The 22,604-nt window shown below is 38.0% G+C and overlaps 1 protein-coding gene across 23 annotated transcripts in view; it reads left to right on the top strand.

Annotated features, from left to right (window-relative positions):
- The window catches only part of ANO5 (anoctamin 5), a 116,181-nt gene that overhangs the window by 42,382 nt on the left and 51,195 nt on the right, over positions 1-22,604 (top strand). For all 23 annotated transcript variants that reach the window (XM_051824965.3, XM_089310502.1, XM_051824971.3 and 20 more), the window contains 2 exons: positions 1,662-1,730; positions 12,112-12,396. In XM_051824965.3, the coding sequence (XP_051680925.2) occupies positions 1,662-1,730; positions 12,112-12,396 (354 nt within the window). The remainder of the gene's footprint in view (positions 1-1,661; positions 1,731-12,111; positions 12,397-22,604) is intronic.

The raw sequence follows: 22,604 nt of genomic DNA, 5'->3' as shown, positions 1-22,604 counted from the left end.
TGGAGTTGAGGCCATTTACAATCAATGTGAGTATTGATAAGTAATGACTTTGCCCTGCTATTTTTCCAAAAATATTCCTAATTTTTACTTTGAATTTCCTTTGATCTTTTACTGAGAGATTTTATTCCTTTACCTTCTTTTGTAGTGATGACCATATTTCTGTGTGCAGCACATCAGTAAGCATTTTTTGTAGGGCTAGATGGGTGATGACAAATTCTTTCAATTTCATTTTTTGTTTTAAAAGATTTATTGATTTATTTGAAAATCAGAGTAACACAGAGATAGGAGAGACAGAGAGGTCTACCATCAGCTTGTTCATTTCCAATTGGCCACAGCAGGCGGAACTCTGCTGATCCGAGGCCAGGAGCCAGGAGCTTCTTCCAGGTCTCCCATGTGGGTGCAGGGGCCCAAGCACTTGGGCCATCTTCTGCTGCTTTCCCAGGCATAGTAGAGAGCTGGATCAGAAGTGGAGCAACTGGGTCTCGAACCAATGTCCGGGATGCCGGCACTGCAGGCAGCTGTTACACCACAGTGCTGTCCCCTCAATTTCTATTTGTTATGGAAAGTCTTTATTTCACATTCATTCATAAATGACAGCTTTGCAGGGTATAATATTCTTGGATGACAGTTTTTTTTCTGTTAATCTTGGACTATATCTTACCACTCTCTCCTAGCCTGTAGGGTTTCTGATGAGAAGTCTGCTGTGAGTCTAATTGGAGATCCCCTGAAAGTAATCTGGCATTTCTCTCATGCACATTTTAGAATCTTCTCTTTATGTCATTTGGACTTGGGCAGCTTCTATTTCTTTCCCAGGCCATAGCAGAGTGCTGGATCAGAAGAGGAGCAGCTGGGACAAGAACCAGCACCCATATGGGATGCCATTGCTTCAGGCCAGGGCTTTAACCTGCTGTGTCACAGCGCAGGCCCTGATACAGGCCTATATTGTACAGTGTTCAATACCTACCCTCATTTTGGTGAAAACATTCAAAATCCCCTCTCCTAGCTTTTTAAAAAACATATTATACATACTCAAGACATGCCTATTTGAAGATTAGTGTTTGAAGATACTGTAATTATTTTAAAATTTTAGTGTGTATTTTGTTATACTTTATTCACAGTTAAAGCAAAAATATTGATGATCAGTGAATTGTTTTTAAGTCTACATAATTTGATTATGTGAACTAATGACCTATAGTTTAATTTGATTTTTCTCTGTGTGAAGCCATTCTATCCTTCAAGATTAAAAAGTCATATTGACATTTTGGCTTAAAGTTGAATTAAATATATAATTTATTTGCAGAGTATTGAACTTGGTAATACTGAGTCATCCCAAATAACAGCATGATATATTTGTCTTATTGTAAAGCTTTTATTTAAAAAACAGTATTTTATTCAGTAAAGTTTTTATATGTCTTCCATTAAAGGTTCTGCTGCATATTTCCCAGAGATTATAGGATACATTGGATTTTTATGATTATTGGGAATTATTGTACAGATGGAAAGCAGTACATGACATTAAGTTTGACGTAATACACAGAGGCCTTTTTAAAATAACTGGGGTGGGACACAGAACACTTAGAAGTTTGGCAATCGTGTACCTAGTCTCTCATTGAACTAATAGAATAAAAGGATTCTGCATAATTCTGTTTGTTTTGCTAAAGGAAAGAAGAAAAGAATTTGAGCAAAATCTCCGAAAATCAGGTCTTGAATTGGAAATTGAAGACAAGAGGGTAAGTTTCAATATATATTTATACCTGAATCTTATTTTGTAAAATTTTTATTTATTTAAATATTGTTTGAGATAGATAGAGCATTCTTATCCACAATGAAGCCAGATAATCCAGACCACAATCCAGGCCAGACTCACACCGTGCTCTTCCTCTGGCTATATCAACACAGTCCAAGTCTTCCACATAAGTGGCAAGGACCCAAGAACTTGAGCCATTCTCTGCTGCCTTTTTGCGTGCACATTAGCAGAAAGTCAGAATAGATCCAATACTCCAATGTGGAATGTATACATCCCAAGAGACCTCTTAATTACTATGCCAAATTTCCATTTGGAAGAATCCTATATTTTTTTAATTTTATTTGTGCTACAAGTTTCAACTATTTCATATATATAGATTTAGGAAAAGTGGCACTCACCCCCCCATTCTCCCTCCCACCCAACCCTCCCCTGCCCAAAATTCCCACTCTTAATTTTTACAATGAGCAATTTTCAATATACTTCATGATTGTATAGTTAGCCCTACCCTAAGTAAAAGAGTGCAAAAATAGTATGAATAGAGAGAGAGACAAAAAAAAAAAAAAAAAAAAAAAAAAAGTTCCTCAACAGAGGAGTCAAGGCTGTAACACCAATGGAATAAACAATCACTAATTCTCTTTTTTTAAAAAAACTTTATTTAATAACTATAAATTTCAAAAGTACAACTTTTGGATTATAGCAGCTTTTTCCCCCATAACCTCCCTTCCACCCACAACCATCCCATCTCCCATACCATTCACATCAACATTCATTTTCAATTATCTTTATACAAAGAAGATCAACTTAGTATATACAAAGTAAAGATTTCAACAGTTTGCAGCCACCCAGATAGACAAAGTATAAAATACTGTTTGAGTGCTAGTTTTACCATTAATTCGCATACTACAACACATTAAGGATAGAGATCCTACATGGGGAGTAAGTGCACAGTGATTCCTGTTGTTGATTTAACAATTGACACTCTTCTTTATGGCATCAGTAATCACGTGACATTCTTGTGATGAGCTACCAAGGCTATGGAAACCTCTTGAGTTCACAAACTCCAATTGTATTTAAAAAAGGCCATAGTCAAAGTGGAATTTCACTCCTCCTTTCAGAGAAAGTTACCTCCTATTTTGATGGCCTCTTCTTTCTTTCTGTTGGGATCTCACTCACAGAGATCTTTCATTTAGGGTGGTGTTTTTTTTTTTTTTTTTTTTTTTGCCAGAGTGTCTTGCCTTTCCATGCCTGAGAAACTCTGATGGGTTTCTTAGCCAGATCCAAATGCCTTAAGGGCTGATTCTGAGGCCAGAATGCTGTTTAGGACACCTTTCATTCTATGATTCTGCTGTGTAGCCTGCTTCCCATGTTGGATCGTTTTCTCCTTTTTAATTCTATCAATTAGTATTAGCAGACACTGGTCTTGTTTATGTGATCCTTTGACACTTAATCCTATCATTATGATCAATTATGAACTTAAACTGATTACTTTGACTAGTGAGATGGCATTGGTGCATGCCAGCTTCATTGGATTGAGTTGGAATCCCCTAGCATGTTTCTAGCTCTACCATTAGGAGTAAGTCTGAGAGAGCATGTGCCGAACTGTACTGGCCGTCCCTCTCTTAGTCCCACTCTTATATTTAACAGGGGCCACTTTTCAGTTAAATTTAAACACCTAAGAATAATTATGTGTTAATCAAAGAGTTCAACCAATAATATTAATTAGAAAAAAATACTAAAAGGGATAGAGTATTAAGTTGTTCCTCGACAGTTAGGACAAGGGCTGATCAAGTCATTGTTTCTCATAGTGTCCATTTCCCTTCTACAGGTTTCCTTTTAGGTGCTCAGTTAGTGTCACAGATCAGGGAGAACCTATGATATATGTTCCTTTGGGACTGGCTTAATTCACTCAGCATGATGTTTTCCAAATTCCACCATCTTGTTGCAAATGACCGGATTTCATTTTTTTAGTGCTCTTTAGTATTCTATAGAGCACATATCCCATAATTTATTTATCTAGTCTTCTGTTGATGGGCATTTAGGTTGATTCCAGGTCTTAGCTATTGTGAATTGAGCTGCAATAAACATTGAGGTGAAGACAGCTCTTTTATTTGCCAATTTAATTTCCTTTGGGTAAATTCCAAGGAGTGCGATGGCTGGATCATGTGGAAGGGCTATATTCAGGTTTCTGAGAAATCTCCAGACTGACTCACATAGTGGCTTTACCAGTTTGCATTCCCACTAACAGTGGGTTAGTGTCCCTTTTCCCCCACATCCTCGCTAGCACCTGTTGTTTGTTGATTTCTATATATAAGCCATTATAACTGGGGTGAGGTGAAACTTGTGGTTTTTATTTGCATTTTCCTGATTGCTAGTGATCCTGAATATTTTTTTATGTGTCTGTTGGACATTTGGATTTCCTCTTTTGAAAAATGTCTAGCGCAGTTCCAGCTGTTGCCTCTTCCAGCCAATTTGGGAGTAAACAATCGGAAGGAAGTCCTCTCTCTCTCTCTGCCTCTCCTCTCTCTGTGTAACTCTGACTCTCAAATAAAAAATAAATAAATTTATATAAAAAAAGAAATGTCTATTTAGGTCCTGGTCCAATCTCTTAAGTGGATTGTTAGGTTTTTTTTGTTGTGGAGTTTCTTGATCTCTTTTTAGATTCTGTTATTAATCCTTTATCAGTTGCATAGTTTCCACATATTTTTTCCCACTCTGTCCATTGCCTTTTCACATTGCTGACTATTTCTTTTGCAGTACAGAAACTTCTCAATTTGATGTAATCCCAGTTGTTAATTCTGGCTTTGACAGCCTGTGCCTCTGGGGTCTTTTCCAAGAAGTCTTTTCCTGTGCCTTTATCTAGTAGGGTTTCTCAATGTTCTCTAATAATTTGATGGTATCGGATCATAGAATTAGCTCTTTAATCCATGTTGAGTGTATTTTTGTGTAAGGTGTAAGGTAGGGGTCTTGCTTCAGCGTACTTTGGATCCCCTAAAGGATCATATCATCTGTAAAGAAGGAAAAAAAAAAAGAAGGATAGTTTGAATTCTTCCTTTCCAACTTGTATCCCTTTAATTTCTTTTTCTTGCCTAATGGCTCTGGCTAAAACTGCCAGAACTATATTGAATAGCAGTGGTGAGAGTGGGCATCCCTGTCTGGTACCAGATCTCAGTGGAAAGCTTCCAATTTTTCCCCATTCAATAGTATGCTGGCCGTGGTTTTTTCATAAATTGCATTGATTGCATTGAGGATTGTTCCTTCTATACCCAGTTTGCTTAGAGTTTTCATCATGAAAGGGTGTTGAATTTTATCGGATGCTTTCTCTGCATCTATTGAAATAATCATATTATTTTTCTTCTGCAGTCTGTTAATGTGGTGTATCACATTGATTGATTTACAAACATTGAACCATCCCTGCATACCAGGGATAAATCCCACTTGGTCGGGTGGATGATCTTTCTGATGTGTTGTTGCATTGTATTGGCCAGAATTTTATTGAGGATTTTGCGTCTATATTCATCAGGGAAATTGGTCTGTAATTATCCTTCTCTGCTGCATACTTTTCAAGTTTAGGTTAAGGTGATGCTCATAAAAAGCATTTTGGAGGATTCCCTCTCTTTCAGTTGTTCTGAATAGTTAGAGAAGAACTGGAATTAGCTCTCCTTTAAATGTCTGGCAGAATTCAGCATTGAAGCCTCTGGTCCTGGGCTTTTCTTTGTTGAGAGGAACCTTTAATATTATTTTTTTTTTGGCAGGCAGAGGTAGACAGTGAGAGAGAGAGAGACAGAAAGAAAGGTTTTCTTTCCATTGGTTTACCCCCCAAATGGCCGCTACGGCTGGTGCACTGTGGCTGACTCACTGCATGATCGAAGACAGGAGCCTGGTGCTTCCTCTTCATCTCCCATATGGGTACATGGCCCATGCACTTGGGCTGTGCTCCACTGCCTTCCAGGGCCAGAAGAGAGCTGGACTGGAAGAGAAGCAACTGGGACAGAATCCGGCGCTCCAACCTGGACTAGAACCCGGGGTGCAGGCGCTGCAGGCAGAGGACTAGCCAAATGAGCCGCGGCGCTGGCCAGGATGGCCTTTATTACTGCTTCAATGTCTGTCTCAATTATGGGTCTGTTTAGGTTCTTTGTCTTCATAGTTCAATTTAGGTATGTTGTATTTGTCCAGTAATCTAACATATCTGATAGATTTCCCTGTTTGCTGGCATACAACTCTTTGTAGTAATTTCTGATGACTCTTTTTATTTCTGTGGTGTTTGTTGTTACAGTCCCTTTTTCATGTCCATGTCCGATTTTATTTATTTGGTACTTCTCTCTCCTTTTTTTAATTAGTTGTGTCCATGGAGTGTCAACTCTGTTTATTTTTTCAAAAAACTCACTCTTCATTTGGCTGATCTTTTGTAATGTTTTTTTTTTTCATATTCAATTGTGTTGATTTCTTCTGTAATTGTAATTATTTCTCTTCTCCCACTAGTTTTGTGTCTGGTTTGCTGCAGCTTTTCTAGATCCTTGAGATGCATTGATAGCTCATTTATTTGGTGCCTTTCCAGTTTCTTGATGTAGGCACCTATTGCTATAAACTTTCCTCTTAACACTGCTTTTGCTGTATCCCGTAAGTTTTGATATGTTGTGTTGTTATCTTCATTTGCTTCCAGAAAGTTTTTGATTTCTCTTTTGATTTCTTCTGTGACCTGTTGTTCATTCAGGATCATATTGTTCGGTCTCTATGTGTTTGCATATGCTCTAAGGATTCCTGAGTTGCTAAGTTCCAGCTTCATTCCATTGTCATCTGAGAAAACTGCATGGTATGATTTCGATTCTTTGGAATTAGCTGAGACTTGCTTTATGGCCTAGTCAATCCTAGAGAAGGTTCCATGTACTGCTGAGAAGAATGTGTATTCTTCAAGTGTAGATATCTGTTAGATTCATTTGGGCTATAGTGTCAATTAAATCTGCTGTTTCCTTGCTGATTTTCTGTCTAGTTGATCTTTCCTTAGCTGAAAATGGAGTATTGAAGTCCCCCAATGATATTGTATTGGAGTCTAAGTCTCCCTTTAAGGTCCTTAGCATATCTTTTAAATAACCCGGTGCCCTATTATTATGTCCATACAGGCTTATAATAGTTACATATTTCTGTTGAATTGATCCTTTAATCCTTATATAGTGCCCTTCTTTGTCTCTCTTAACAGTTTTAGTGTTACAGTTTATTTTTTTCTGATATTAAGAAGGCTATGCCAGCTCTTCTTTGGTTTCTGTCGGCATGGAATATCTTTTTCCACCCTTTGACTTTCAGTCTGCATGCACTTTTCTAGGAAAGATGTATTTCTTGTAGGCAAAAAATAGATGGGTTTTGTTCCTTAATCCACTCATCCAGTCTGTGTCTTTTAACTGGAGAGTTGAGGCCATTTATATCCAATGTGACTATTGATAAGTAGTGACTTTTCCCTGCCATTTTTCCAAATGTATTTCTTTTTTTTTTTTTTTTGCTTTCAAACTTTTATTTAATGAATATAAATTTCCAAAGTGCAGCTTATGGATTACAATGGCTTCCTCCCCATAACTTCCCTCCAACCCGTAACCCTCCCCTTTCCCACTCCCTCTCCCCTTCCATTCACATCAAGATTCATTTGCAATTCTCTTTATATACAGAAGATCAGTTTAGCATACATTAAGTAAAGATTTCAGCAGTTTGCTCCCACACAGAAACATAAAGTGAAAAATACTGTTTGAGTACTAGTTATAGCATTAAATCTCAATGTACAGCACATTAAGGACAAAGATCCTACATGAGGAGTAAGTGCACAGTGACTCCTGTTGTTGACTTAACAAATTGACACTCTTGTTTATGGTGTCAGTAATCACCCTAGGATCTTTTCATGAGCTGCCAAGGCTATGGAAGCCCCCTGAGTTCACTGACTCTGATCATATTTAGACAAGGCCATGGTCAAAGTGGAAGATCTATCCTCCCTTCAGAGAAAGGTACCTCCTTCTTTGATGACCCATTCTTTCCACTGGGATCTCACTCGCAAAGATCTTTCATTTAGGTTTTTTTTTTCCCCAGAGTGTCTTGGCTTTCCATGCCTGAAATACTCTCATGGTTTTTTCAGCCAGATCCTCATGCCTTAAGGGCTGATTCTGAGGCCAGAGTGCTGTTTAGGACATCTGCCATTCTATGGGTCTGCTGTGTATCTCACTTCCCATGTTGGATCGTTCTCTCCCTTTTTTATTCTATCAGCTAATATTTGCAGACACTATTTTTGTTTATGTGATCCCTTTGACTCTTAGTCCTATCATTATGATCAATTATGAACAGAAATTGATCACTGGGACTAGTGAGATGGCATTGGTACATGCCACCTCGATGGGATTGAATTGGAATCCCCTGGTATGTTTCTAACTCTACCGTTTGAGGTGAGTCAGCTTGAGCATGTCCCGAATTGCACATCTCTTCCCTCTCTTATTCCCACTCTTACATTTAACAGAGATCACTTTTCAGTTAAGTTTCAGCACTTAAGAAGAATTGTGTATTGATTACAGTATTCAACCAAAAGTATTAAGTAGAACAAACAAAAAAAATACTAAGAGGGATAACATATTAAGTTGCTCATCAACAGGGTGAGGGCTGATTGAGTCACCGTTTCTCCTAGTGTTCATTTCACTTTAACAGGTTTCCTTTTTGGTGCTCAGTTAGTTGTCACCTATCAAGGAGAATAAGTGGTATTTGTCCCTTTGGGACTGGCTTATTTCACTCAGCATAATGTTTTCCAAATTCCTAACAGGGATCACTTTTCAGTTAAAATTTAAACACCTAAGAATAATTGTGTGTTAATTACAGAGTTCAACCAATGGTACTAGAACAAAAAAAAATACTAAAATGGATAAAGTATTACATTGTATATCAACCATCAGGACAAGAGCTGATGAAGTCACTGTTTCTCTTAGTGTCCACTTCATTTCAACAAGTTTCCCCCTTGGTGCTCAGTTAGTAGTCGCCGATCAGGGAGAACATAGAATATTTGTCGCTTTGGGACTGGCTCAATTCACTCAGCATGATGTTTTCCAAATGTATTTCTAATATATGCTTTGAACTTGTGATCTTTTACTTAGAGATTTTCTTCCTTTACCTTCTTTCATATGATGACCATGTCTGTGTGTAACACATCTTTAAGCATCTTTTGCAGGGCTGGATGAGTAGTGACAAATTCTTTCAATTTCTGTTTGCTATGAAAGGTTTTATTTCACCTTCATTCACAAATGAGAGCTTTGCAGGATATAATATTCTGGCAGTTTTTTTCTCTTAGTACTTGGGCTATGTCTCACCATTCCCTCCTGTCCCATAGGGTTTGATGAGAAGTCTGCTGTGGGTCTCATTGGAGATCCTCTGAGAGTAATTTCTCTCTTGTACATTTTAGAATCTTTTCTTTATGTTTCATTTTGCTGAGTTCGATTACAATGTGTCATGGCGAGGATCTCTTCTGGTTATGTTTAATGGGAGTTCTGTGTGCTCCCTGTACTTGGATGTCTTTTTGTTTCTCCAAAGACGGGAATTTTTCTGCTTGTATCTCTCTAAAAAGGTCTTCTACTCCTTTCTCTCTCTCCATGCCTTCAGGAATGTCTAGAACCTGAATGTTGGGTTTTTTAATAGTATCCTGTAGATTCCCAACCATATTTTTTAGATTTCTAATTTCCTCTTCTTTTCTTTGGTTTGACTGTATGCTTTCCTGTGTTCTGTCTTCTAAGTCCGATATTCTCTCTTCTGCCTCACTGAATCTGTTTTTAAGGTTCTCAACTGTGTTTTTTATTTGTTCTATTGAATTCCTCATTCCATTTTGATTCCTCCTTAAGATTTCATTTTCATAAGAGAGATTTTCTTTCATGTCCTGCATGGATTTCAGTATTTCATGCATTTTTTTTTAATGATTCTTTTTATTTATTTATTTATTTGACAGATAGAGTGAGACAGTGAGAGAGAGATACAGAGAGTAAGGTCTTCCTTCAATTGGTTCACCCCTCAAATGTCCACCGTGAACAGAGCTACGCAGATCTGAAGTCAGGAGCCAGGTACTTCTTCCTGGTCTCCGACACAGGTGCAGGCACCCAAGCACTTGGGCCATCCTCTTCTGCTTTCCAGGGCCACAGCAGAGAGTTGGAGTGGAAGAGGAGCAACAGAGACTAGAATCCAGCACCCTTATGTGATGCTGGCACCACAGGCAGAGGATTAACCAAGTGAGCCACGGTGCAGGCCCTCATGCGTTTGTTTTTGATTACTTCTATATATTCTTATCATAAATTTTTTGAGTTCTATTTCCTCCATTTCTTCTATCTCATAATCTTGTATTGAATTGTCATGTTCTTTTGGGAGCGTCATGTTGTCTTCCTTGTTCTTGTCCCCTCAGTTGTTGCATTTGTTGTTTGCTATTTGTGGAGATACTCGTTATTTTCTTTTTTTTCCACTGTGGCTACTTTTTTCATTTTATTATGACTCTTAAGATAAAAAGGGGACTGTCTGCTTTCAGTGACTCTCTAGAGACTTGTGGTGGGTTTGGCCAGAGAGCTGTGTTCAGTTCTTCAGGGTTAAGGGTGTGCTTAAGATGACACACCCAGGTTGGTGTGGTAAATCTTTCTCTCTCTCTCTCTCTCTCTCTCTCTTTAATCAGAAGGGAAGTAATTCCACTCAGTTGAGCTCTTCTTCTCGATGGCAATCAGTGCCTGAGCACTAGCCCCAGTGGGAATAATATTCGTCTGCTCTGTACCAAGGATCACACAAAGGATCTCTGCAGTCCTCAGTGTAAGCTCAGATCCTCCTGCAGTGTCTCTCACTGAGTAGCCAAGGCCGCTCGAGTTTGTGGCGTCTCCCACTGAGAGTACTCACATCTCAGCCACACTGTGAGTTCTCTCACACACCCTCATTTTTTGTTTTCCTTTTTTCACAGTCTCAGTTCATGAGCTCCACTCATTCACTAGGTCTTAGTCTCCAGATTTCTGAGGTATCTCCATGCTGTCTTTCACAGTGGTTACAACCAGTTTACATTCCCACCAATGGTGGACCAAGATATCTTTTTCCCCACATCCTCACCAGCTTTTGTCATTTGTTAATTTCTGTTTCATGACCATTCTAACTGGAGTGAGGCTAAACCTTATTGTGGTTTTGATTTGCATTTCCTCGATGGCTAGTGATCCTGAGCATTTTCTCAAGTGTCTATTTGCCATGTGAATTTCCTCTGTTGAAAAATGCCTATCGAAGTCTTTGGCCCATTTCTTAAATGGATTCTTTGTTTTATTTTGTTTTAAATTTCTTGAGCTCCTTATAGATTCTGGATATTAACCCTTTATTAGTTGTGTAGTTTGCAAATATCTCCTCCCATTCTGTTGGTTGCCTCTTCACCTTGCCGAGTGTTCCTTTTGCATTGTATAAGCTTCTTGATGGAATCCCATTTGTCAATTTTGGCTTTCATTGGCTGTGCTGTGAGGTCTTTTCAAAGAAGTCTTGCATATCCCAATGTCTTGCAGAGTTTCTCTAATGTTCATTAATGAATTGATTGTATTGAGTTGTAGATTTAGTTCTTTGATCAATTTTAAGTAGTATCCTGTCACAGCCATTTGGTATACATACACACAAAGGCTTCCATGGCTTCTGCTGGAGCCCAAAATGTTACCTCCCTTTTCCAGCTGGGTGCTGGCCACTTTTGTAGAGAGGATGGGGTAAGATAAATGTGCCCCTTTTACTTCTGCTGGGTCTGCAAGTACCTTAGGTCTCCAGGCCAGAATCATACCATGCTCGTCTTCTGGCTTTATCAGTACAGGTTATCGCAGTTTGGTCTCACCTCCATCTCCAAGCTGCTACCCCACTCTGACTCTTGGCTGCTTAGTGTGTTGTGTCCGTTTTCATGCTGTGTGCCTGCAGCTTCCACATAGGCTCATGGCATTCCTCTTCCCTCTGTAGAAACTCCATTTTTGAGTTCTCTGATTCTCCCATTACAGCGCACTTCCTACGCTATTTTTTGTTTGTTTGTTTGTTTTGCTGTTGATCCCTATACTAGCAGAGCACATTGTTCCCTTCTGCCATCTTGGAGTCTCATAAATTTCTCTTTCTCTCTCTGTCTCTTTCTGTTTCTCCTTCATACATACACACACACATGCACACATATACATATATATTATATGTACCTATGCCCTTGTTTATGTAAGCATAAGTTTTGAGAATTTGGTTTCCTAAAAGTTTTGCTGAAAAAATTTCAATTAACTGAAAATACTTGTACATGTTTGAGATTTTGTAAAATTTTATTTCTTTTCCTTAATCATCTCAATAACAAATATTTCAGGAAGCTTTGTGTTCTTTTTCCTCTTTTTACAATGCAGGACTCTGAAGATGGAAGGACTTACTTTGTCAAGATCCATGCTCCTTGGGAGGTATTAGTTACTTATGCTGAAGTATTGGGAATCAAAATGCCTATTAAGGAGAGTGATGTTCCCCGAAATGAGGACACTCCATTGACCTATATGCTTTCGGCTGTGAAACTTCCAGCGAGTGTGAAGTATCCTCATCCTGAATATTTCACTGCCCAGTTCAGCAGACATCGTCAAGAGCTCTTCCTCATTGATGATCCATCAACTTTCTTTCCATCCTCGGCAAGAAACAGAATTGTAGGTAGAGAAACTTTGGGCACATTCCTTCAAATATTGTGTGTGTGCCTTTGTGTTCTTGTGTACATGTGTGTGTATAATACAATGTCTGCAAGGTGTTCCTTTGTAGAATATGAGCACTTCATGGTGTTGGGTGAGTTTGAAAGTTTGTTTGGACCCTAAAACCCATTATCATCCCTACCTCTCAAACTGTTTTTTTTTTTAAATGAGTGGTTGACAGTGTAGATATAGTAAAGATACAGGGTTCATGCAATACTCAGAAAAGCACCTAATTTTGAGAAGCAGAAGACATTTATTTGTACATTTTTAATGAAATAGTTCTATAATCATAGAGGTTACTTATAAAATTCAGTATACAGTAAGGACAGTTTCAGTCATTCCAAATAAAATGGGAATAACTAAATTTTTATATGTGGATAGAATTTGTGAAACCTGAGAAATCTTTTCCCCTCTTTTAAAACCATTTTCAGTCTTTGAATCATTATTTCCTCTACATTTGTAGTCCTAGAATGTTTAACTTTCCCATTAGAAACTTGCCTTCTAAAGAATCATGGTTTCTGTGTGGCCATTTCTTTGTGTTTTGTGTTTAGACAGGAATAATATCTATTTCATTGATTACCCTGAAAATTAAATAAGTCAAAAAATTGAAGGAGTTAAATTGTGCCAGGAATATAATATAATAAGTGTTCAGTAAGTGTGAGATACTATCATTCTAATTGCTCTGACTTTAGATGAAAACTTTAGATTCTGTATTGCTTTTACACTTTCTATCTACTGCTTATTAATATAGCCACTATGGGTCAGCGGTCATAGACCCCTCTCTCTTCCTGAGCAAGTTAAGAGGCAAAATTATATTTTTTCCCACATCTAAAATAAATATTTTAAAAATTCACTGGCAGGAGTACTAAAAATATAATTCCTAGAACATAGGATTTTATTATAATATAAATGCACAAATGAAAAATACTGTCCCATTGCTTCCTAGGATTAAAAAGCAAAGAAAAAAAAAACCTACAAGGCAATCTTTAGGAAATAAAGAGCATATGACAGGGAACCAGAGAAGTTGTTTTGAGTCATAATCCTGCTACTTTCTAAATAAGATAATTTCTCTTGAATTAAACAAAATAATGTGGTTATTACTATGAAATCCAAATGAAAGCATGTATGTGAAGTACTCTGCAAATTTTAAGGTATTTTGGAGATACTTGGTACATTAAAAAGTTGCTAATACAAAGCAAGAAATTAGGAATTTGCTCAGTATTAGAAATGTCAGTATTTGTTTACTTTTACTTACTCTTTGTAAATAGTCAAATACCTTAGGGTAATTAGCAGCAAAGCACAATAATTTCTCCTCCTTCATGGTGGAGTGATAAAAATCTTGCTCTGTTGAGGAAGTTATTTTACAGATTTGCATATTAAAAGCCCCTTCTTTCCTACCCTCCTCCCAAACACTGTAGTATATGTATGTACAAATCAAATAGTATTACAAGAACATCTCACATCAGGATAGAATTTCATACTTTCAGAGCATCTTCAGAGCCATCATGACACTGGAAGCTCACAGTATATACTATATATTTTACCTATACATATGTGAGCATGTATGTCTGTATATCAAACATATAGATGCATATATGAAAGATATTTTTGTGTCACATCTTTTGTTGTGGACAAAGTCCAGACTTTCAAATATGAACCAAGCTATAGATTTATCCAGCTGTAAAGAGGGGAAAAGCTCATGCTTTCAGTAGGAGACTAAAATTTAACATATGGCCAAGAAATTTGTATATAAAAGAGGAACAGTAAAACACATCTGATCACTTGAATAACAAGACTCTGGGCAGAGAACTGGTTCTTAGTTCACACTGAAGCTGAAGTTTCAGTCCACCTATAATGAAATATTTTCCATTGCACTAATAATGCCTTGCATGTATTCATGTCATTATCTTTTCAGTCTAAATAGTATTTCACAGTTTGACATTTTATGAGTGCACTCCTTCCAATATAGATGCTTTTTGATAGTTTTTTAAATTATTTTCAATTTGGGGCTTTTAACATATTCTAATTCATACATCCAAATATCTACAAATCATCTTATATGTTCTTATGACAAGCACTGTATTTGCACTGCCTAAAGCCAAACTTTTTAGCTCTTCTCTCTTGACTGTCACCATCAAAAAATAGACAAAAACCATCTCTCTCTTTTTCCCTCTCTCCCACCCTCTTTCAATCTGTGTCCATGCCTGTGTCTGTATCTGTGTCTGTGTCTCTGTCTTTATCTCTGTCTCTGTCTATGTCTCTCTTCATTCAGCACTTCCATTCAAGCATCAGAAAGAAACCCAAGATTTCTTTACACTACCGATTTGTCTCAGCCATGTTCAATCCATCAGTAGCTTCTATCAATGTAAATATCTAAATCCTAAATATCTCTTGAATCCATATTCTTTCAGTTCCATCCCCACTATTAGCAAATTTTCCAAAAACTTATAGCCATCATTAAAGAGATCTACCACAATGTTTTTTAATTAGTCTCCATACCTATTTTTTGCTACCTCTAATATATGTGAATGACATATGCAAAACCTTCAAACCTCTTCTCTTTTCTCTTCTCTTCTTTTCTTTTCTTTTCTTTTCTTTTCTTTTTCCTTTCCTTTTTTCTTTTCTTTTTCCTTCCTTTTTCTCTTTCCCTCCCCTCCTTCCTCCCTCCCTTCCTTCTTTCCTTCCATCTCTCTTTCTCTCTCTCCTTCTTTATTTCTTTTGTAAGATTTATCTATTTGAAAGTTATATTTTCAAAGACAGTGAAGAGAGAAAAGAAGAAAGATCTTCTGTCCACTGGTTTACTCCCCAGATGCCACAATACCTGGGATTGGGCCATGTTAAAGTCAGGAGAAAAGGAACTCCATCCATGTTTCCTACATGGGTGCAGGGACCCAAGAAGTTGGACCGTATTCCACTGCTTTCCCAGACACATTAGCAAGGAGCTGAACTGGAAGTGGAGTAAGCCAGGAGTCAAACCCATGCTCTTAGGAGAAGCTGACATTGTTAACCAGTGGCCTAACTTGCTGTGCTGCAACACTGGACCCAGCATCAATACTTCTTTTACAGTATAGATCAGTATTTTTAATGTGGCTGAGAACTACATGATTTCCTTCAGAGGAATTACAATATACATAGGTATATAATTTGTATGCATATGCTGATTTTATTTCCTTATGGTAAATTCCCAGGAATGGGATGGCTGTGTCATGGTAGGTCTATATTCAGGTTTTTTTAAAGATTATTTATTTGAGAGGTAGAGTTATAGACAGTGAGAGGGAGAGACAGAGAGAAAGGTCTTCCATCTGCTGGTTCACTCCGCAGATGGCCGCAACTCCTGGACCTAGGCCCATCAGGAGCCAGGATCTTCCACATCTCCCATGTGGGTGCAGGGACCCAAGCCCTTGTTCCATCTTCTGCTACTTTCCGAGGCCATAGCAGAGAGCTGGATGGGAAGAGGAGCAGCTGGGACTAGAACCAATGCCCACGTGGGATGCTGATGCTGGCACTGCAGACAGAGGATTAACCTACCTTGCCACAGTGCCAGCCCAAATATATTCAGATTTCTGAGGTATCTCCATACTGTCTTCCACAGTGGATGTACCAGCTTACATTCCCACTGACAGTGGATTAGGATATCTTTTCCCCCACATCCTCACCATTGTTTATTGTTTGTTGATTTCTGTATGAAATCCATTCTAACTGGGGTGAGGTGAAACCTCATTGTGCTTTTGATTGTGTTTCCCTGATGGTTAGTGATCCTGAGAATTTTTTCAAGTGCTAGTTGGCCATTTGAATTGCCTCTTCTGAAAAATGCCTGATAAAATCGTTTGCCCATTTTTAAATTGGATTGTTTGTTTTGTTGCTCTTGAGTTTCTTGGGTTCTTTAAAGATTCTGTGTATTAATCGTATATCAGTTGCCTAGTTTGCAAATATTTTCTTCCATTCTGTTGGTTGCCTCTTTGCTTTGCTGAGTGTGTGTTTTACAGTCCAGAAAATTTTCAATTTGATATAATCCCATTTGTCAATTTTGGCGTTGATGCCTGTGCTTCTGGGGCCTTTTCCAAGAAGTCTTTGCCTATGCTAGTGTCTTGCACAGTTTACCCAATGTTCTCTAATAATTTGATGGTATTGGGTCATAAATTTAGGCCTTTGAGCCATTTTGAGTGGATTTTTGTATAAGGTGTAACGTAGGGGTCTTGTTTCATACTTCTGGATTTGGAGATCCACTTTTCCCAGCACCATTTGTTAGAGAGACTGTCCTTGTTCCAGGGATTGATTTTAGCTCTTTTGCCAAAGGTAAGTTGGTAGTAGATGTATGGATTGATTTCTGGAGTTTCTATTCTGTTCCACTGGTCTACATGTCTATTTTTTGGCCAGTAACAGACTATTTTGATTATAACTGCCCTGTAGTATGTCTTGAAATCTGGTATTCTGATGCCTCAGCTTTGTTTTTGTTGTATAAGATTGCTTTAGTTATTCAAGGTCTCCTCTGTTTCCATATGAATTTCAGTATTGTTTTTTATAGATCTGAAAAGAATGTCCTTGGTATTATGATCAAGATCACATTGAATCTGTAAATTGCTTTCAGTAGTATGGAATTCTTTTGAAAAAAAAATTTTTTCATTTTATTTGAAATGCAGAGTTACAGAGAGACAGAGGCAGAGGAGGGATGGAGAGGGGGGTCCTCCGTCCACCAGTTCTCTCCTCAGACAACCCCAGTAGTATGTATATTTTAATGATATTGATTCTTCCAGCCCATGAACATGGAAGATTTTTCCATTTTTTGGTGTCTTCTATTTCTTTCTTTAATGCATTATAATTTTCATCATAGAGAGCTTTGATGCCCTTGGTTAAATTTATTCTAAGGTTTTTAATTTTTTTGTAGCTATTGTGACTGGGATTATTTTAGAAGTTCTTTCTCAGCTATGGCATTGTCTGTATAGAAAAACTATTGATTTTTGTGTGTTAATTTTATATCCTGCCACTTTACCAAATTCTTATGAGTTCCAATAGCCTCTTAGTTGTTTCTTTTGGGTCCCATATATATGGAGTGATGTCATCTGTAAATAGTGATCATTTGACTTCCTCCTTCCCAATTTATTTCCCTTTGCTTTCTTTTTATTGTCTAATGGCTCTGGCTAAAACTTCCAGGACTATATCGAATAGCAGTGGTGAGAGTGGGCATCCTTATCTGGTTCCAGATCTTAGTTGATATGCTTCCAACGTTTTCCCACTCAGTTAGATGCTGGCCATAGGTTTGCCATAAATTGCCATGATTGTGTTGAGGAATGATCATTCTATCCCCAATTTGCTTATGGTTTTCATCATGAAAGGATGTTGTATTTTATCAGATGTTTCTCTGCATCTGTTGAGATAATCATATGGTTTTTGTTCTTCAGTTTGTTAAGGTGATGTATCACATTGATTGATTTGTGAATATTGAATCATCCCTGCATACCAGAGATAAATATCACTTGATCCAGTGAGTGATATTTTTGATGTGCTATTGGATTCGATTGGCTAATATTTTGTTGAGGATTTTTGCATCTATGTTCATTAGGGAAATTTGTCTATAGTTTTCTTTTTCTGTTGTATCTTTTTCAGGTTTAGAAATTAAGGTGATGCTGGCTTCATAGAAGGAGTTTGGGAGGTTCCCCCCTTCAGTTGTTTTGAATGACTTGAGAAGAATTGAAATTAGTTCTTTTTTTAAATATCTGGTAGAATTCAGCAGTGAATCCATCCAGTTCTTAACTTCTCTTTGTTGGGAGTGTCTTTATCACTGATTCATTTTCCATCTTGGTTATTGGGCTCTTTATGTCTTATTCGTCTTCATGACTCAATTTTGGTAGCATCTCTGTGTCCATTGTTTTTCTCCTAATTTTCCTAATTTGTTAGCATGAAGCTCTTTGTAGTAATTCCTGATGATTCTTTTTATTCCTGTGGTACCTGTTGTTACATTTTTTCATCTCTGCTTTTATTGATTTGGATCTTCTCCCTCTTTTTTTTTGTTATTTGAGCAAATGGTTTATCCATCTTGTTTATATTTTCAAAAAATAGGTCTTTGTTTTGCTGATCTTTTGTATTTTTGTTTTTTTTTTTTATTTTTTTCTCTAAATTTAATCATTTCTTATGTCCTACTAGTGTTGGGTTTGATTTTCTGTTGTTTTTCTACTTACTTGAGATGCATTGATAGCTCATTTATTTGATGCCTTTCCAATTTCTTGATGTAGGTACTAACTGGTATAAACTTTCCTCTTAAGACTACTTTTGCTGTATCCCATAAGTTTTGATATGTTTCCAAAATTTTTTAATTCTCTTTTTATTTCTTCTATGACCCACTGTTCATTCAGGAGTATGTTGTTCAGTTTCCATGTGTTTGCATATGTTCCACAGATTCTTGAGTTGTTGATCTCCATCTTCATTCCATTGTGGTCAGAGAAGATGCATGATATGATTTTGAATTTTTTGAACTTGCTGAGACTTGCTTTATGGCCTAGAATGCGATAAATGGTAGAGAAAGTTTCATGCACTGGTGAAAAGAATGTGCATTCTGCAGCTGTAGGATGCAAAGTTCTGTAGGTATCTATTAGATCCATTTGGACTATAGTATCAATTAACTCTGTTGTTTCCTTGCTGAAAATTTGTCTGATTGATTTGTCACTGCTGAAAGTGGGATAATCAAACCCCTCAATACTGTTATATTGGAGTCTATGTCTCTCTTTAAATACCTTAACATTTCTTTTTTATAGCCAGGTGCACTGTAATTAGGTGCATATAAACTTATTATAGTCACATCTTCCTATTAAATTGGCAATTAATCATTACCTAGTACCCTTCTTAGTCTCTTTGAACAGTTTTTGTGTTAAAGTCTATTTTGTATTATATTAGGATGGCTAAACCAGGTCTTCTTTAGTTTCAGTTAGCATGGAATATCTTTTTCCATCCTTCAACTTTCAGTCTGTGTGTATCTTTGTTGGTGAGATGTGTTTCTTGTAGGCAACAAATAAATAGATCTTGTTTATTCATTCTTTCAGCCAGTCTGTATCATTTACTGGAAAGTTGAGGCCATTTACATTAAAGATGACTTTTTTTTAAAAAAATTTATTTATTTATTTGAAAGGCAGAGTTACACAGAAAGAGAAGGAGAGGTAGAGAGAGAGAGTCTTCCATCCACTGTTTCACTCCCCAATTGGCTGCCTTGGCCAGAGCTGCAGTGATCTAAAGCCAGGAACTAGGAGCTTCTTCCAGGTCTCCCACGCAAGTACAGGGGCCCAAGGACTTTGTATCTTCTACGGCTTTCCCAGGCCACAGCAGAGAGCTGGATTGAAAGTTTAGCTGCTGAGACTTAAACCGGCACTCATATGGGATGCCGGCACTGCAGGTGGCAGCTTTACCTGCTATGCCACAGCTCCATCCCCGATCAAGGTGACTATTGATAATTAACAATTTGTCCCTGTCATTTGTGCATTAATATTCCTATTGTTTACTTTGGATTTTCTTTGTACCTTTACTTGGAGATTTTCTGCCTTCACATTCTTTAATATTGATGATCATATTTCTGTGTTTGCGTATAGCACATCCTTAAGCATCTTTTGTAAGGCTGGAAGAATGGTGACAAATTCTATTTTTAAGATTTATTTACTTATTTGAAAGTCAGAGGAACACTGAGAGAGAAGGAGAGACAGAGACAGAGGTCTTCCAAACCGCTGGTTCTCTTCCCAATTGGCCACAACAACCGGAGCTGCGCTAATCCGAAGCCAGGAGCCAGGATTTTCTTCCGGGTCTCCCACGTGGGTGCAGGGGCCCAAGGACTTGAGCCAATTTGTACTGCTTTCCTGGGCCATAAGAGAGCTGGATAGGAAGTGGAGCATCCTGTACTCAAACTGGCACCCATGTTGAATGCCGACACTGTGGGTGGCGGTTTTGTCTACTATGCCGCAGTGCCAACCCCAACAAATTCTTCCAATTTCTGTTTGTGGTAAAGAGTCTTTATTTACCCTTTATTCAAAAATCAGAACTTTGCTGGCTATAGTATTCTGGGTTGGCAGGTTTTTTTTTTTTTTTTTTCTCTTAAACTTGCAAACTTGCACTATATCTCACCATTATCTCCTAGCCTATAGGGTTTCTGATGAGAAGTCCGGAGCCAGGAGCTTCTTTCCAGGTCTCCCACATGGGGAACAAGTTCCCCGGGAGTTTGGGCCATCTTCCACTACTTTCCCTGGTGCATTAGCAGGGGAGTGGAATGGAAGTGAAGCAGCCAGGACTTGAACCAGAGCTCACTTGGGATGCTGGCACCACCAGCTGCGGCTTAACCTGCTATGCTACAGCACTGGCCCTGATCATTTCCTTTGGTACAGTTGTTTCTAATTTTAATGTAATTCATGTTAATAAGTCTTTGTTTTATGAGTAATATGCTTGATCTTTACCTGCCACCAAGGTCCTGCAGTTTATTTCCTGTGTTTTCTTCCAGACGTTGCACTATTTTATTTTTCACATAGATTATTATCTTCCTGGAATTAATTTTGGTGCAAGGTACAATATAGAAGTCAGTTGTTTTCCCATGTATATAGTCAGTGACCTTCACCAATTATTGAAAACATTCAATTATTAATTTTTTCCTTTTTTTAAAAAAAGTTTATTTATTTGAAAAGCAGAGTTATAGAGAGGCAGAGAGAGAAATCTTCCATCTGCTGGTTATCTCCCCAAATGGCTGCAATTGCCAGAGCTGAGCTAACTGAAGCCAGGAGCCAGGAGCTTCCTCCAGGGCTCCCACATGGGTGCAGGGGCCCACAGACTTGGGCCATCTTCTACTGCTTTCCCAGGTGCATTAGCAGGAAGGTGGATCAGAAATGGAGTAGTCAAGACTTGAAACAATGCCCATATGAGATGCTGGCACTGCAAGCTGGGTCTTTAACTTACTGCCCCACAGCACTGTCCCCTGTTAATATTTTCTTTCACTGGCACCCTTGTCACAACTTAATTATGTATATATATGTATTTTTACTTCTAGACTCAACCCTGATGCTTTGATTTCTTTGTCTAATTTTGTGTCACTTCTGACAATATTGAACTTTACCTGAGCTCTGTAGCCCAGAAACACAGGGACAGAGGAATCCTGCATGCTTCTCTTTCTCAGAAATAGTTTATTGCAAAGAACAATTCTTCCCCAGATGACTTAGATAATACTCACCTTGCCAGTTTGACTTGAGAGCACTAATAGCCACATATTCATCCTAAATGCACCTGCTAATTGAAGTGTCCATCTTTGTTATTTAAATACCTTTATAAAAAATAAGACTTCTTATATCTCTGTGCTAAGAGCCAGGTACCCAGGCAAAACTTCTGCAGAGCCTGGGAGATTGGGATGCTTTCTTCATTGCTTAACTTCCAATGAAATGGCTCCAAAAGAACTTAAGGAAAAACTTTGATTTTTAAAGCAGGCGAGAATCCTATTGACTTTTTAAATAGGATTTTATATAGGTACATATATTACACGTACACTCATTTGTATGAATCTGAAAAGGATAGAAAAGAGTTTGTCACTACAATTTCTCTAATGGAAATGCTTCAAGGAAAGTGAGGTAGGGGAAATATCTTTCCCACACTTACCCTTACAATCTCACCTTTTTGTTATTTCAGACACACTCCCTCCAAATTTCCATTTTTGTTACAGAGGTGTTTAGCTGAAATATTTATCTTAATTGAACCATCAAAAGCAAGTATTTATTAACTGACTTGATCAATTTAATTAAGCTTGTCTCCTCCCACAAGAACCTGAACTTTGAACCTTCAGCCACCCAAAGTGGCATGCAGAATAGCTGCTCCTTAGCTCTCCTTACTTTGCCCTATAAAATAAATAGTACTCCAAAGAAAGATAGTCCCTGAAGCTTATTTTCTTTTTCCTATAAAAGAAGAGCTATTGATCTGGCACTGTGGTATAGTGAGTTAAGCGACCACTTCGAATACCTGGCATCTCATATCTGGGTTCTAGTTGGAGTCCCGGCTGCTCCTCTCCTGAACCTGGTTCCTGTTAATGTGTCTGGGAAGGTAGCAGATGGTGGTCCAAGTACTTAGGCCCCTGCCACTCCTGCGAGGAGACCAGGATGGAGTTGCTGGTTCTTCTCTTTGGCCTGGTCCAATCCAGTGGCTGCTACAGCCATTTAGGAATT

This window comes from Oryctolagus cuniculus, chromosome 1 (genome assembly GCF_051225735.1).
Source record: "Oryctolagus cuniculus isolate XC-2025 breed Fujian yellow rabbit chromosome 1, ASM5122573v1, whole genome shotgun sequence".
Classification (NCBI taxonomy): domain Eukaryota; kingdom Metazoa; phylum Chordata; class Mammalia; order Lagomorpha; family Leporidae; genus Oryctolagus; species Oryctolagus cuniculus.
The sequence above is the reverse complement of the archived record's forward strand: the minus strand, read 5'-3'. Positions and strand labels throughout refer to the sequence as shown.